Here is an 18,127-nt window from a genome sequence, read left to right on the forward strand (position 1 = left end):
AGAGGGGAAAAAAATCGAAAAAGGTAAAGCTCACAGAGCCACTAGTATTGGCACCATTTACAGCAGGGGTCACAAACCTATGGCTCTACAGCCCTCTTAACTCAACATCAACTCTACATCGCAATGCAACTTTACATCACAATACTATATTTCAGACTTATCTGTCAACACTCCCTCTTGGTCATGTTAATTTCTTGTCTACCTCAAATCACAGAGTATGTCTTTGCCAATGACCTTTTTTTCTGTAGTTTCACCTTCCCCTTTCTATTACCAGCGAAATGTCCATGTGGGGATTATGTGTATTTATGTAAGCTACTGACGCCTTCAGTTACTCCTTTCTACTGTATGTTTATTGAGGAGGCCTTGTCAAGGTAAACTTATTTCATTTAATTGTCAATGTTGTCCAAAAATAAGCAAGGACATAGCAAATGAAACATCAACATCCTTAACCTCATTCCAGGTTAGTTAACAGCAGAGAAATTCTAGTCGCGATCCCTCCGGGTTTTTATGTCAGTTTCGTCCACTTCTGATGCTATTAGCCATTCCCGTAATATGGCTGGTTTAGACAGTGGCAGTCGGTGAAAACTGTCGGGGTTCCAGCTTTTCATTTTACGGCTGCAGCCGGTATAAGAACCGCTGACCATGTTTAGCCTACCTAGCCACCTGATGAAGTAGCCTACATCCGGGTCAGACTTGAGAGTTGCAACAGTGAGACACCTCTGAAAACACTGGCCAGTGAAAGACTATGTGGTCCGATGATCTTATCTGTGCCTCGGTTTGATTGACAAGACCTTTGTGATGAAGTGTGTAGCATTTTTGAGGTTGTTTATAGCGGGGAAACATCAGAAAATAATATTTACAAATTGGCCCCGCCGTGATGCATTGGCTGCGTTATTCGCCAAAAAGCTTAAAATAAGCTAACTCCATAACGGCGCGGCATTGCCCGGAATGGCTCATCATTAGATACATTTTGGGGCATGGGAAATCGATGGTGAAACTTTCATTTTACACTGGAACTACATTTAAGGTCGATTAAGGACACAAAGTTAAATATCTTAAAAATGGTTTGTGCACAAACGCTCATTTTGCCTGTAAAAAACGTGCACAAACGATGCACAAACAAATCACAATGTTTTTATCATATTTTCAACATATGGGGTGCCAACTTCACACAGGTCCCATGTAGGGGGGAAGGGGGGGCTTTCTTATTGTCAGTCCCTGTCTCTGACTGAACAAATGAAGCCTGAACTAACACTAACACGCTAGCATGCTAATGTAGGTACATGGGAATACAGCGTGGATGGCCATAAAGGCTTGGAGTTACACACACACACACACACACACACGCACAGACACACACACACACACGCATCACACACACGCACTCAGCTTGTTCACAAAAAATCTGTTTCCGAAGCACACTCACATGATTACAGATGGTTTACACACACTCACACACACTCTCACACACACGTGCATGCACACACACACACACACACTTACATACACACATGTGCACGCACACTCACACACACAATCTGTGACACACACACTCATGTGCACACATAAGCCCATACACACACAATCACATACACACGCATACACACACATGCACACACATACTTAAAAAATAAAGACAGAACTTCCAGCAGAAATTAATTAAAAATAATAGAATTATTGTATGTTCTATTTTAGTACTTCTAAATCACAAAAAAAGTCTGTGAAGGACCGTCATTGACTTATAAATGCTCAAAAGCTGGGCGACGCACTCCACAAGCTCCACTGAGTGAATGCCAAAAAGGGAGACCAGGTCCAGAGCCATGGAAGTAATCTGCCATTCAATGTGGCTGAATTTGTAAACAGCCAAGAATGTGCTGAGTTGGTTTGACAGATGACAAGCACAGTCTCTTTGCCGTCTGGACAACAACAAACATTTTTCAGAGTGCGGCAGACAGGGAGTTTTGGAACAGTTGGCCTCTTTATTAATAAATACAAAGGAAAGAGAAACTCCTCTAATGTTGTCAATCAGGCAATATGATTCACTGGATCAATCCGTGAAAGTTAAACATTATTGATGGAATTATGGAAGAAAATCAACTTCTCCTGATATTCTAATTATATGGCCAGGATCTGTATATACAGTGGTGCTCATATGTTTACATACCCCAGCAGAATATACGCTTTCTCTGCGATTTCTCACAAAATATGAAGGATTACACAAAACCTTTTTTTTCACTCATGGCTAGTGACTGGCTTAAGATATTTATTAGCAATATTCTGTGTTTACTCTTTCAAAAGCATGATCACAACCCAAACTACCCAAATGACCCTGTTCAAAAGTTTACATACCCTAGTTTCTGATGCTGAATATGGCCCTGTTTATAATAGTATGTAATAGTCCATAATAGTCCTCTGTCTATGTCTCAAGGCTGGTGTGTTTCTCTGCTGCAGTGATGCTCTCAGTTTCCTCCATTTCCTCTGAGTCTGTAAAAATGAGAAGGGCAAACAATCTTGGCTGTGTTTCCCAAAATAAATATTAAGTAGTACTTAGGCCTAAGTATGAGGTGCCCTGTCGGCAGTATATCAAAAATAGGTCTCATCATCATTACTGAAACATTTATGCATACACTATTTTACATCGGACACGTATTTGCACAAGCATTTTGTGTGAGATAAACATTGTATGTAGGCCTATTTAATGATTGTATGCATACACTTTCAGTGATGAGATATATTGCCTGGGGCTCATACGGATCACAATTATCTACATTTTGTTAATTTTCAATGGCTCCATTCACTTTTAGTGACTTTTCAAGTCCCACAGCATAGACTTTTGTTAAACAGTGAAGAGATTTCTGTAAATTGTATTACATTCTTACAATTACATGGATTTGTGTAAATGTTTTTGGGGTGCACCTTGAACGTATGTTTCCTCTACATGACACTGTGTGGGTTTTTTAAATAAATGTCAGACAGGCACTTTTGATCCGATGAGTTTTCTGCGGATTTTATTATTGCTCCAAAATGGAGCAGGAGTCGTCTCAGCAAGAGACCATTGCTTCCGTGGTGTCCCTGGTCAAGAAGCCTGCTACTTGTGGCATCGTTTAGCCTTTTATAGACCCTCTGCTCAACCAGGAACAGATTCTTTACAGATGCAAATTAGCCCAGCTCCACCTCAACTGACAGGCACCAGGCCTCACTCAAACTCAGATTGAAATACTTCACACAACTGGGAATGATATATATAGACACATACATATCCATCTATATTCCTACATATACATGTACATATAAGAATCTACATAAGAATCATATAAGAATAAAAATTTAACCACACACTTACTTGTAGTAGATGAGCTATTTGTCTGGCAGCGTCCACCTGTACAGTGACACATTACAGACATGAGAGCGGGTTTTAAAGGATCCCAAGCACAGAGACACAATCAAACCCACTAATAACTTACAGAAATGTACCACTCTACAAAAAAGTAGCTGTTGCTAGAGTTTAAATGGCTTGATCACAGGCATTTCAGTTATGAATGCTCTGCATGCTCTGTAACAGCTGACTTGCATATAAACATACTCAGTAAAAATCAAAAGTCACAAGATTATTTGGACGATCAGCAAACAATTAATGCTTCAGTTGTGTCTTACCTTTGCGTTTCCTCCAACACATAATTATGCCTGCAGCACCTCCAAGAAGGCAGACAAATACAGAAACCAGCACAAGAGACAGTGAGGAGGTAGATACTGTGTCCCAATCACGCTCTGTCAAAAAACATTCATGACAGTACTGAGCATGCAAACTCCCAGCAAAGAACGCATATAATGAATATCAAAGTTAATATGAAACACTGGATGTCATTCTAAATGCATTATCATGACGAAAGGCCAATGTTTCACAATCATGTTGTAGAGTCAGAGATTTCAAAAGTTTGTCCAAGTAATACAAATGGTGTACGCCTGTCAAGGATTAACGCACTTCTCCAACTTCACGGTTGATGGTGGTTTATCATAAAACGTATTTACACAAAACTTTAACTGAATTAGTTTGCAAAATAAAAAACTGATTATCAACTTAAAGGTACGCTGTGCAGGAAATGGACAAAAAAGGTACTGCAACTACGCTGCTCATTGAAACGGGGTTGCCTATTGCTAAATGTGATCTTCTCATTAAAGTTTACTAAGTAAACCCAAGTGGCCCAAGTACAGTCATTTTCGCAGCTAAAAAATGTCTATTCCTGGAACTTCAAAATGGCGGACCATGGAGATCCCTCTTTTCATGTATGCCATAATCAATACTTAGAATTTGATGGTGGTGCTAAGCATTCATCAAAAGGTAACATTAGTGAATGAGTAGCATGAATTCTGGAAATAAACTACTAAAAATCTTGCACAGAGTACCTATAACAAAGAATAGCGGTTGTATTGAAGAATATGGTCAAACAGTGTTTGTTACCATGCTCCTAACCATCCACTATTATCCACCAGTTTCCATCACACACCTGCGCACCACGCCACAGGTAAAGTTCCAAAATTTTGCATCATGTGATGAGATGGTATCAGTGCTCAGCATTAAAACACTGTGTTTCCATAAAGAGTCTATGTTATTTATTATTATATTACATACATCATTTTATTTCATAAAAAAATACTAAAAATCAAAAACAAGATTTAAAAATGACAAAGACAAAGGAATGGCCATCACACATGTCTCAAATATTATACCCAAATTTGTGTCCAGTTTGTTGGGTAGACTGAGGTGTTGAGCTCTGCAGGTGTAGTGATGTTGATGTAGCTCCTCTGCGCTAACCTCCAGGCTCTTCCTCATTTGATATGTCTCATCTCCATTAGGTAGCAGCTGCCCCCCAGTTATCTGGTGGTCATCCACAGGCTGGCCGTCTCTCAACAGGGTCAAGTTGATGTGACGAGGGTAGAAACCAGTCGCCAGACAGGTCAGGAGAACAGTGGGGCCTTGAACTTCTTTCTGTAGGAGCCTCACCTTGGGTTTCACTGAAAGAGACAAAGGAAAATGAGATGCTACACATGATTGTTGATGATCTTTTCCTTTGCTGAAGTTTTTAACTATGGAGAAGCCAGTAAATGAGAGGATGCGGTTATTTGAAAACTTTTCCAGTTTTGCATCATTTGCAAGACCTTACAAGTCTGCCATGGCATTAGGAGAATGCATTTAATAACAAATTGTAACCGTCGTCATGTCTGATGCATTTATTTTAGAGGATATGGGGTGGGTTTGGGAATTGGGAATGAATACAAAATGTTCCAGCATGAAACATTATGTCTTTTAGGCAATCTGTGTGCAACAAGGTTCTTTGTGAGATTAAATATAGGCCTACCTTTTTTAAGGACTCGATGCTTTTCATTGACAAGATGCTTCTGTAGCATGCTAATGCAGGCAGGGTGGTAAAGGTGCTCGTACAGGAAATGGAAGTTGGAAGGCCAATTGCTGTACACAGCTGCAGGCCACACATGGTCAGTGTGCAGAGTGTTAAGCTGTGGATTGTAATAACGAACGTCTCCAGTCTCTCCGTTGAAAGCATCTCTACTTATTAGTCTCCCTGGCTGACCGTCATCCAAAATTTCACATCCCGTTATACGTTGCGATACAAAAACATCTGAAAGAAATAGTAGAATCTCAGTGTTTTATCACCACGTTGAATTTGCACTGTCAATATCTCGTTAGATCTCAAAATAAAGCAAAAACACAAGATCCGTTATTGTTGTCTGTGTCTGTTGCTACGGAAACCAAACCTTTAGAAATGGACTCACTGCTTGTATGGTTCAGGTAATTTTTCAAAACGTTTGCTCTGCCCCTCATGTGGTGATATGCACGTTCAAAAATTTGCTTGACATCATTCAACGTGACAGATTCTGTATCAGGATTCTTTGTTCCTCTATTCACAACCGTGTTGTCAATTGTGTCATAGTATCCAATTTGAATATCGTCCAGCAAGACTATAGCACTGAGTTCTGGGAATGGAGTGTCTCCTCCGATAAAGGTGAACTTCACCCACAGAGAATGGGAACCTAGGAAAGGAGAAGAGAAGACCTTGAAAGAATAGCAGCATGCATACTGTATGTGTTGTAATGTAATGGCCTGATAGAGGTAGGACCACTGATATTCAGTATATACATGGATAGCATTCTTTTATTGTATTCCATTCAACTGCATCCGTGATTGAANCTCAAGAATTCTTCCGCCCTAAATGTCCGTATTCGTTCATCAGCAACGCTGAGAACGATNGCTGATAGGACCATGGTTGCGTTTAACTTTCAATAAAGTCAACTAACAATGATCATTGTTCATTAAAACAATTTAAATAGCTATATGAAAGAAAGGGTCAGCCCAAAAAGAATATTTGGCCTGTTTGAAAAGGACAGGAAGCTACCGTTTGCCCAAAACAGAGAAGACTCGGCAAGAATTGGCAAGGAGATATATTGTTTCAAGTCTCCTATAGAGATGAATGGGAATTGACGATTTTCTTCAGGTTTCTGGGTCTAGACCCCACCCCCCCCACCCCCCAATGGTGTCAATCGAGTTTTGTTTTTAAGTAAAGCAGCTCTAAACGACTACTGGGTTTAGACAGAAAACCATAGAAAACAGTGGCGTGTATGTTTACAATGGATGTAACTTAAACCTCCTTTGAATGCAGTCAGTCAAAGGTGTCTGGCATCCTACAAAAAAGCCCATTAGCAGGTTCTGTGTCAATGTTTTGGCTAAATACACAACCATGAATCTGATAGCCAATACTGTAATACGCATGAACGGCCATCCAGGTACTTGTGAATGTGCGTTACGCCCGTTTTTGGGGGAAAACATACCGAATGTAACTTACGTGTACCTGCTACATCGGCTAGCCTAAATAACACAGTCCATGCTTCAGCCACGGCTGTTTGGCTATATTATTTGATTTGAACAGCCGGCAACACAACACGTTTTCGGCATGTTGAGCGTGAACAACGCTAATCTCACAACCAACTTCTCTTCTGTCCCTGTTTCTGTTAACTTACTGAACGCAGGTCATTAACAACTTCCATCCTGTAATGCCATGTATGTGGGTGGTGGGCTGTGGTGGATATGCACTTGAGTGTTTCTATGTGTGTGTTTATTGCTGTTTTTGTTTTTGGCGTCATGTGTATGTTGTGTGTATGTGGCAGCTATGTACTGTATGTCCAAGACAAATTTCCTTCGGGACTATTAAAAGAATCTTGAATCTTGAATCTTGAACTTCCTCTTATGGCCTGTCTCAACCACACTCACTAGGGAACAGTTGTAGATGCAGTAGATACAGATTCTGTTTGGAACAAGTCGAGCAGGTTATCATGTGCTAATAATAGTGCAGGGAGGAACTAATCTGCAAAGCCAAACAAGAGCGGTGAAATGTAGTCTATTGCTAATTACATACCCATACCCATACCTGCCCCAGCAAGACAATCTCAATCTCAAACATTGAATTATGGCACTTTGCTTTATTTGATTTTTGTAAAGATAGAAATACCACAGATTTGCATAACAGTTGTGTTACTCTGTCTTTTTTTTATTTGGCAAAACAGACGTCTCATGTTACAGTAATAAGGGGAAATAAGGGGAAAATAACAAGAGGACCTTACCGGTTTTCTCCGTCGTGAACATGTGGAATGACAAAAAACATGTTATTAGTCTAAACATGATGATTCACGTATCCCGTTTGTTTCCCTTTATATTGTATGTTGTCGGAAAGGCGGAAAGTCTTGATAACCTGACTTATGTCACCTGTCTGCATTCACCAACTACAGGTGGGGCGTTGCCTTTCCTCACACACCAATCTGAAAAGACAGTGGAGTCATAGCACCTTGATACCTGACACCAGGAGTGCGTTTTAATATGTGACTTTGCCTCCTCCACTTGCCTCTCGTCATGATGACATTACTGACAACAGCATTATATTTCAATATCTGGCGGGACGAGGAGACAAGCACAAGTGGAGGAGGCAAGGTCTCATATTGGGATGCATCCCAGAGAACCTGGAAGTTATGGGAATGAGCACTGGCTGGTGGCCACCGATGGTACTGCTGCTAGTTGGCTATCATGGGCAAGTGAAAGATGAATGAGTAGAGTGGAGTAGAGTAGAGAGGTGTTTGAATGGGTGTCAATGGAGTTTCCTTCAATGATATTTTTGAAGGCCCATTGGGAAACTCAAGTGAAAGCCCATTGGGAAACTCCAACTCCCATTGTCATTGTGACACAGCACTCCACAGCACACAAGAACACTGCACAAAACAAAATTGCATTTATGCCTCACCCGTGCAAGGGGGCAGCCCTCAGTGGCGCCCCATGGGGAGCAGTGCGGTGGGACGGTACCATGCTCAGGGTACCTCAGTCATGGAGGAGGATGGGGGAGAGCACTGGTTGATTACTCCCCCCACCAACCTGGCGGGTCGGGAGTCGAACCGGCAACCTCTGGGATGCAAGTCTGACGCCCTAACCGCTCACCCATGACTGCCCATTTGTTCTCGTTTAATAATTTTTTGCCAAGAAATATTAATATTCAGTTTGAATCTAGAACTAATAAGAACACATTTGAGTGGGCAATTGTGGGCAATCAACTAGTCAACAGGTGGAATGTTTGTTAAACACTGTGTCAGTATCACTATGCCCTGAAGAAGGCTCAACTGCCTCTATGCGTGGGCAATTTTAAAGTCCGGAATGGACATGTCATAATAATAAAGACATTTTTAACTATACTTTTTGGGGTGCCTTGTTTTTGAACCAAAGACCACCCACAGGAATACTTTTTCATCTTTCTAAAGGGACTGAGCACGCTTCTGACTTCCAAACACATCACATTTGAGTATTGTTTAGAATTTTTTGCACAACTAAATCATTATATACTGGGTCAGCAAGCTCAATTTACTAGGCCAAATCCATAAACACGTAGCAGAAGGCTAGCGAGTACAGGTAAAAATCTTCTGCCCTGCTGGATAAACTTAACACCGGAAAAAATGAGAAAGTTTATTTCTTGCTTTATCTTACCGATTTAGGTAGGTCCTAAAGAGTGAAGATGGTACTCTATGATATCCCTTGAGCAAGTTGTAATATTAACCCCGTTATTGTCCCATAACTGCATATGGCAAAAAAATAAAATACTCCTATGTATATTACTTTTAACAATGTTATAAAATGTACCAAATTGTTTACATTATCTGATAGGTATTCACTTTGGACTGTCTTAACAGAGCATGTACTGAAATAAATGCAATTTGAAGTAATAATTAACCGTTAATCAACCCAGGGTGATTAAAATACACATCATGAAGTTTTTTGTTAAATGGTGTTTGAGTTGTAGCCTATACAGAGGATTAGGAACTTACTTGAAATACTGATAGTTGCATCTTAATTCCCACGGTTACAAACACATTGCATTTGCTGTATTTTAAACACACACACACACACACACACACACACACACACACACACACACACACACACACACACACACACACACACACACACACACACACACACACACACACACACACACACACACACCCCAGCAGATATAGGCTATTCTAAAAATGCAATAAATTAGGTAAATCCAGTGCATCCTGACTGATATTGAATGAAATCCATAAAGTCATCAAATAAGATCTGTACATTTAAATTCATACAGAATGACCTATATGTACGGCAACATACAGTACACAGTGATTCTTAACCATAGGGCCGCGGCCCAAAGCTGGGCCACGCTCAGACACTTGAGGGCCACGGAAAAGTACGCACAGGAGGGCCGCGTGGGCCGTGCAAGATGCTGGAGACGGCGTGCGTCTTTTTATTATAGCACAGTTCTGCCGCTCAAATGGCCACGCACAGCTGTTTTTTATAGTGGAAACGCGACGCCAAAGACAAGAATGGAGAATGAGAATTTACCAACCGGTGTGAAGTGTAATTTCCCGACGTGTTCTCTACTCACGTTCAGTTACAAAAAAAAACGTTTGAAACTTTACTCAAAACGATTCTGTTAACTGACTGAGCAAACCCGTTATCATTGTGTACCTAAAAATACATTTATTTAAAGAATTTTGCACTGTATTAGGAGGCTACAAAGCTTTCCGTTTTTGACACCCTGCATAAGACTGTTTCTGTTCTTCTGCCGTCACATCTGCAGTCACATCTGCACATCACTAAGTAAAACCGTCTTGAATCAGCAGATTCATCACAAATCGCAAACATGTCAGAGAAGTAGTCAATGCATGAATGGCTCTGGCCTGATGCCCTGAGTGGATTGAGTTTATCATTAGATATAGAAAAGTGAGCTCAATTAATACAGTTTTTCCATAACAAAATGCATTAGGTCCAGCTTGCTACATAGCCTGCTTTTTTTCAAATCAGGAAAATAATAATTGTATCTATAATAATATAATATTTTTTTATATATATAGGGCCACTCTGCACCGAAAAAATGGGCCTCAACGTCAAAAAGGTTAAGAATCCCTGCTGTACAGAACACTCAGAGAGTCCTTAACACTCACGCACACACACACACACACACACACACACACACACACACACACACACACACACACACACACACACACACACACACACACACACACACACACACACACACACACACGCACTCTTACACACACGTGTCCGTGCACACATGCATGCACAGCACACACACACACACACACACACACACACACACACACACACACACACACACACACACACACACACACACACACACACACACACACACACACACACACACACACACACACACACACACACACACACACACACACACACACACACACACACACACACGAGTGCCATTCCACAGGAGATGGGGGAAGAGGGGGCAGAAGAGGATGCATAAAACTCTGCAGGCATTAAGGAGGCAAGAGTGACATCAGAGATTATAGTCAAGTCAAATCAAGTCAACTTTTATTTTATTCACTTTCATCATATGCACAAGACATACAAGGACAAAATTAAATTATGTTTTCTCTCTATACCATGCCAAGACAAGACATATACAAACTGACATTTTTCAGACTGACTTAAAGTGTAAGACAGGACAGATAACAATGATGGACTGGTAACAATGGACAATGATAAATAATAAATACAGTACAAATGAACATTTAACATTCAACATGTAACAGAGATAAGATTATAGACACGGCATTGGCATTAAAGAGTTGCCCTAATTTAGCCTCGTAGAACCTGATAATGTCATAATTTCCTGGTAATGTAAGGCAAGGCAAGGCCAGTTTATTTGTATAGCGCATTCCACACAGGTGCAACTCTGTGTGCTGTGTGCTGCACAAAAATAATTACATAAGAGTAACATTTTAGAATGTAATAACTCCTGATAATGCGAGAAAAATATCAGTCACTAAAAGAAATAAACACAGCAAAAAAAATGCAGTTCCAGACACTATGTCCAAATTACATTAGTATGAGGGTAAAACCGGCTAGTATTATGAGGGTAGAACAGGCTAGTATTATCCTCTCTCTGTCTCTCCCTCCCTCTCCCTCCCTCTCCCTATCTCTCTCTCTCTCTCTCTCTCTCTCTCTCTCTCTCTCTCTCTGTCTCTCTCTCTCTCTCTCTCTCTCTCTCTCTCTCTCTCTCTCTCTCTCTCTCTCTCTCTCTCTCTCTCTCTATCTATCTATCTATCTATCTATCTATCTATCTATCTATCTATCTATCTATCTATCTATCTATCTATCTATCTATCTACCTCTCTACCTACCTACCTATCTATCTTTTGCTCTCTGTCTGTCTGTCTGTCTGACTGTCTGTCTCTCTCTGTCTCTCTCTCTCTCTCTCTCCTCAGCCTGTTTCTCTTTCTTTACCCACTCACACATCTACCTCTCTCTTTTTTTTTCTTGCGTAGCCTATGTGTTGTAAAGAGTTGATTGTTGTTGCTTCCTAGTGCTTCTTCCTCGTGGGCGTGTGTAAATAAATCATGGCTCCTTATTGGCTGAGATTTCAGCAGGGAACCAATCTCAACCTCAAATTGCTCCAATTAGAAAAGACACTTCAATAGCTATGGATGCCAAACTGTGTGTGTGTGTGTGTGTGTGTGTGTGTGTGTGTGTGTGTGTGTGTGTGTGTGTGTGTGTGTGTGTGTGTGTGTGTGTGTGTGTGTGCGTGCGTGCGTGCGTGCGTGCGTGCGTGCGTGCGTGCGTGCGTGCGTGCGTGCGTGTCAATAGCTCGAGGATGCCAAAGGCTACAGGGAGCTTAACTGCGGCACATTATGAGAGAGAAAGAAAGAGGGAGGGATAGAGAGAGAGAGAGAGAGGGAGGGATAGAGAGAGAAAGAAAGAGGGAGGGATAGAGAGAGAAAGAAAGAGGGAGGGATAGAGAGAGAGAGAGAGAGGGAGGGATAGAGAGAGAGGGAGGGGAGAAAGACAGAGGGGGGGAGAGAGAGGGGCGAGGGAGAGAGAGAAAGAGAGAGGAGAGAGAGAGAGAGCAAGACAGAGAGAGAGAGAATGAGAGAGGGAGACCGAGAGAGCGGGAGAGAGAGAATGAGAGATAGAGAGAGAGAGTGAGAGAGAGAGAGAATGAGAGAGAGGGGGAGAAAGACAGAGGAAGAGAGGGGGAGAGGGAGGGAGAGAGAGAGAGAGAGAGAGAGAGAGAGATTGAGAGAGAGGGGGAGAAAGACAGAGGGAGGAGAGAGAGAGAGAGGGGGGGGAGAAAGACAGAGAGAGAGAAAGAGAGAGAATGAGAGCGATGGGGAGAAAGACAAAGAGAGGAGAGAGAGAGGGGGGGGGAGAATGACAGAGAGAGAGAATGAGAGAGAGGGAGGGAGAGAGGGAGAGAAAGAGAGAGGAGAGAGAGAGAGCAAGACAGAGAGAGAGAGAATGAGTGGGTGGGAATGGTGGAAAATGAGGAGAGGGAGTGATGACTGATATAGATAGACGAGGGTGATGCTTTACAAAAGTAGCTCTGAGCATTCCCTCAATCTAACACATAACTTGCTAAAAAGAAAAATAAGTGTGTGTGTGTGTGTGTGTGTGTGTGTGTGTGTGTGTGTGTGTGTGTGTGTGTGTGTGTGTGTGTGTGTGTGTGTGTGTGTGTGTGTGTGTGTGTGTGTATGTGTGTGTGTGTGTGTGTGTGTGTGTATGTGTATGTGTGCGTGTGTTCGGGGTGAGTGTGTATGTGTGTGTGTGTGTGTGTGTGTGTGTATGTGTATGTGTGCGTGTGTTCGGGGTGAGTGTGCTTGTGTGTATGTATCTTTATCTTTGTAAAATACATGTGTGAATGTATGGTTTGTGCGTATGTGCGTATGTGCGTATGTGCGTATGTGCGTGCGTGTGTGTGTGTGTGTGTGTGTGGCTATACGTCTACATCAAATTTACTCTTCTTCTCTGCTTATCTATTATGCAGAGTGTGCCGGTGGTGATGGTGTTTGTGTGTGTGTGTGTGTGTGCGTGTGTGTGTGCGCGTGTGTGTGTGTGTGTGTGTGTGTGTGTGTGTGTGTGTGTGTGTGTGTGTGTGTGTGTGTGTGTGTGAACATGGCATGCTGTAAATGCAGCACTATTAAATTAAGGAGGGAGAGGTTGTGTGTGTATAGATAGATAGATAATTTATTTGTCCTTTCGGAAATTCGTTCTGTGCCATTTACAGTGCACCTGATACAGTTACAAAGACATTACAATAAACAAGAACACAATAGACAAACACGAAAGTGCACTATAAAGTACAGTATTCAATACCAAAGTGCAGTGTGCTATTCAGTCTAACTTACAGTTGTCTTATTTAGCATGGATATACTAGTAGGTATAAATGATTGGCGGGCTCTGTTTGTCTTAAATGAGGGCATCCTAAACCTCCTACCTGAGGGCAACAACTCATATGCTTGCTGTAAGGGGTGGGAGAGATCCTCACATATGGTATTTGCCTTCTTTACCACCCTTGCTTCAACAGTCATGGCCATGCTATTTAGTGGCTGGCAAGTGGGTGTGTGTGTGTGTGTGTGTGTGTGTGTGTGTGTGTGTGTGTGTGTGTGTGTGTGTGTGTGTGTGTGTGTGTGTGTGTGTGTGTGTGTGTGTGTGTGTGTGTGTGTGTGTGTGTGTGTGTGTATTCCTCTCTGCATATCGCCCACGCAGGGTGTGGTGTCCTCTGGGATGTGACGATAAGACACTTAGCCATAATGTTATACTGCCATCTACTGGACACAGGGTTCGAATCCAGCCTTGGTTTTTTGCCGTCCCTATATCTCTGAAATCTGAAATCTTGCACACATGCACGAGGACACGCGGGCCCAAGTGTCATCCCTTAAATATTCTATAAGAATATTCTAATAAGTATGAACAGACCCATTTGTGTGCATTCATTGGTTGAAAGAATGCATAAAATACATTTTGACAATAGTGTATATTTTTCATATTTTTTTCTTATGTAGATGTATGAAAATGCATCTTACTAAAGGTGAAATTGTATTTCAGTTGGCAACGACATGGCTTTAAATTAACTCAAAAGTCCTATGGTGTGATGGTGAAAGTCCTATGGTGTGATGGTAAAAGTCCTATGGTGTGATGGTAAAAGTCCTATGGTGTGACACTTTGGAGTATCACACCAAAGGACAAACAGGTCACACCAATGGACTAGATATTTGAGAAATAGCTTTTAAAACAACTGGTAGTACATATTTTTTTTGGTTTTGTTGTTTGACTAGATAAATACTGTGTATTCAAAGTACTTATTCCTTTATTGGCCTTTGGAATTTATACTTTGATGCATTGTTGATGAATATTTGCTGTTGATTTTAGATTAACTGTCAAATTATATAAAATGTCATTAATGGTGCTTTGAAGCCATAAAATATAACGGTAACAGTGAAGGAAAGATCAGTGAGAGAGTATATAGAGGAGTATAGATGAATAAAGTATGCTGTGGAGAGCTCAATATACAGCATAAATGTGCTGTCCAGCTTGAGATACCAAACAGGCACTGGCCACTACACACTACAGGTTCAATGGTGTGGCAGTCATAGCATACCTACAAAAGTGTGATGGTCATGCCAAGGTCACACTTCAGTATGAGTCTTATGAGCTCTGCAGGTTACATTCAATGACCGCATGGCTGTCATTAAGAGTTATGATAGGCTGATAATCGACGATTCAAAGACTTATAAGTGTAAAGTGTAGGTCCATATTGACTACAACATTATAATATGATCAAAAGACAAAATAATCATGTTGATATATTTGTTTCTGGCTCAGTTTTGCATTTCTGTCCTTTAGCGTGACATGAATGTCCTATGGTGTGACATGTTTTAAACGCTTTGATAAACACTGAATATTGCATTATGGAAGAACAAATTATCGTCCCTGAAAAGTTAGTATAAATTCGGACAATTTTGAACATTTAAAAGAAAGATATCCCTGTTTTTCCTCGAAGGTTTCTAATAATCTCACATCTAATGGGAAAAAAATACTTAAATGGTAATTTCTCATTAAATTAAGACTTTAAAAAATTGCAATAAATATGAAGAGTGTAACAATCCATCAAGCCATTTCTACATTACTTAATATATTTATTTCTTAACGTCACACCAAAGGACATATTTTCAGCAAATTGCTTTATCAACGTAAATAAATAATCAATGAATAGACCAACATTGTGACCACTTGAATTATTTGAAAGATGAATTGATGTACTACGTAGACATATACTTTTACCTCTCATAAACAATGTTTTGTGAAAAAAATGTTTTTTGCTGCCTATCCGTCATCTACCCAAATACAAGCACCAGACGCTGTGCATTGTAAACAGTAACCAACTCATATTTTAGCGAGCTCATGCCATGCTCAGCTGTCACTTCCAGCGAGGGCACAGTGCATAGTGCTCAAATTTTCCCACAACACTATGCACTAAAGACCTCAGTGCACTGTGTGCACTGTGCACTGACTGTCAGTGCACTGACAAAAGTGCGTCATTTGAGACACAGCCAAAGATAAAGCAGCCGGGTTCTTTTCCGGTATCCACTTCACGTCGGGTGAACGCCCCTTTAGGAGACCTTCGATTAGGAGACATTCGAAGTATTGAGGTAGAATATATAAATGGAGTCCCCTTAGCGCTGTAGATGGCGGTAGCGCACGTCTTGTGCAAAGACTCATAATGTAATCAGCCAAACTAACAATGCTTATTAGTCATTCATAATGTAATAAGCCGAACTAACAATGCCTATTAGTCACTCATAATGTAATAAGGGCAATGCCTATTAGTCATGCTTCAAAGTAGACTGCTGCCACATGGCAAAGTGCTGGTTGCTGTTGCAACTGTGGCAGGTTAGGTTTAGGGATAGTTTTGGTCAGGGCACAATTTGAAAACTCAGAAACATTGCATTACAACAGGTTAGGTTTAGGGATGGTTTTGGGAAGGGCACAATTTGAAAACTCGGAAACATACAATGCAGGGAACTTAGGACCCTTTTAAAAAAAAATGGTTCTATGTTCCCCGCTGCTTCCAAGTAGACTGCTGCCGCATGGCAAAGCGCAGGTTGTTGTTGCACCTCTGACAGGTTAGGTTTAGGGATAGTTTTGGTCAGGGCACAAATTTACAACTTAGAAACATTGCATTTCGGAGAGGTTAGGTTTAGGGATGGTTTTGGGAAGGGCACAATTTGAAAACTTGCGGGGAACATAGAACCATTTTTTAGAAAAAGGGTTCTATGTTCCCCACTCCCATACAAAGTCTGGGGAACATAGGACCCGGGGACCATAGGTACGCTCCCTAAAAATGTTCATGGTTGAATAACTGACTGTATTGGACAGTTGTATCCAGGCCATTGGGAATATGTGGCACTGAATTGGACAGTTGTATGTAATGTAGTGTAGTGTAGTGTGTAGTGGTGCATGCTGGGTAGTGTAGTGTATTGGGAATATGTGGCACTGAATTGCAACCAACTGCTCCACTGCTCCAGGTGGCCATGGGTGCATCCCAATATGCGACCTTGCCTCTTCCACTTGCGCTTGTCACCTCACCCCGCCTCCTGGCCCCTCCTCCGTGGAGAAAACGATAAAGTTTCCCAGCTGTCAGCCTAGCCACAACAACTTTTGAGGGACTGTTTTTCATTCACCATAACAATTGCAAACGAGAACAAGACTCTGTTGTCAGTGATGTCATCATGACGAGAAGCGAGTGGAGGAGGGAAGTGGAGGAGGCAAGGTCCCATATTAAGATGCACTCCATCACTACCTTCATAGAAGGGAAAGGAGGTGATGGAGTCTTGTGGAAAACAATATTAGTGTACCATGAAAACTATTAGACATGTGAAAAGGCCTTCGTGGAATATAGTTATAACGTAAAGTCGTAAAATAAAGGGAGTCCATACAACCTGTGGAGAGGCCTGATCACACTACTACAGTCACAGGTACAAAACACACACACCAGATAGCAGTGTGTCCTATGTGGAAATCAAAACACACACACCAGATAGCAGCGTGCCCTTTGTGGAAATCAAAACACACACACACACTCCAGATAGCAGCGTGCCCTTTGTGGAAATCGAAACACACACACACCAGATAGCAGGGTGCTCTTTGTAGAAATCAAAACACAAACACACACACACCAGATTGCCGTGTGTCCTTTGTGGAAATCAAAACACACACACACACACACACACACACACACACACACACACACACACACACACACACACACACACACACACACACACACACACACACACGCACACACGCACACACGCACACACACACACACACACACACACACCAGATAGCATTGTGTCATTTGTGGAAATCAAATGACTCTTCACATTTAGAGCCGTTATCACCATTTAGATCCTGAAACCAAAACTTTCTCATTTACACCTGGATGGGTGAGACCCTTTAGTCACCTAACGAGGGGAGTGGTCTACAGCTCTCCCATTTACACCTGGATGGGTGAGACCCTTATGTGACCTAACGAGGGGAGTTATCTACAGCTCTCCCATTTACACCTTGATGGGTGAGACCCTTTTGTCACCTAACGAGGGGAGTGGTCTACAGCTCTCCCATTTACACCTGGATGGGTGAGACCCTTTTGTCACCTAACGAGGGGAGTGGTCTACAGCTCCACCTCTACTAGTGGCCCAGGGATAA

At 41.6% G+C, this 18,127-nt stretch overlaps 1 protein-coding gene across 1 annotated transcript; it reads right to left on the reverse strand.

Moving 5' to 3' along the window:
- Window positions 1-2,416: 2,416 nt before the first annotated feature.
- On the reverse strand, window positions 2,417-7,437 carry LOC134444495 (major histocompatibility complex class I-related gene protein-like). The gene is made up of 6 exons (XM_063193808.1): window positions 7,428-7,437; window positions 5,854-6,048; window positions 5,358-5,636; window positions 4,729-5,013; window positions 3,344-3,379; window positions 2,417-2,484 (listed from the first exon to the last, which is right to left on the reverse strand). Exons 1-6 carry the CDS (start codon window positions 7,435-7,437, stop codon window positions 2,417-2,419), a joined length of 873 nt encoding a protein of 290 aa, XP_063049878.1.
- Between the last annotated feature and the right edge of the window lie 10,690 nt (window positions 7,438-18,127).

This window comes from Engraulis encrasicolus, unplaced genomic scaffold (genome assembly GCF_034702125.1).
Source record: "Engraulis encrasicolus isolate BLACKSEA-1 unplaced genomic scaffold, IST_EnEncr_1.0 scaffold_57_np1212, whole genome shotgun sequence".
Taxonomy (NCBI): Eukaryota; Metazoa; Chordata; class Actinopteri; order Clupeiformes; family Engraulidae; genus Engraulis; species Engraulis encrasicolus.

Coding starts and splice junctions, on each gene's coding strand:
- LOC134444495 (XM_063193808.1), bottom strand. Junction 5,014..5,357: donor GCATCGAGTCCTTAAAAAAG/GTAGGCCTATAT, acceptor TGTCTCTTTCAG/TGAAACCCAAGGTGAGGCTC. Junction 2,485..3,343: donor AAATAGCTCATCTACTACAA/GTAAGTGTGTGG, acceptor TCATTTTTACAG/ACTCAGAGGAAATGGAGGAA.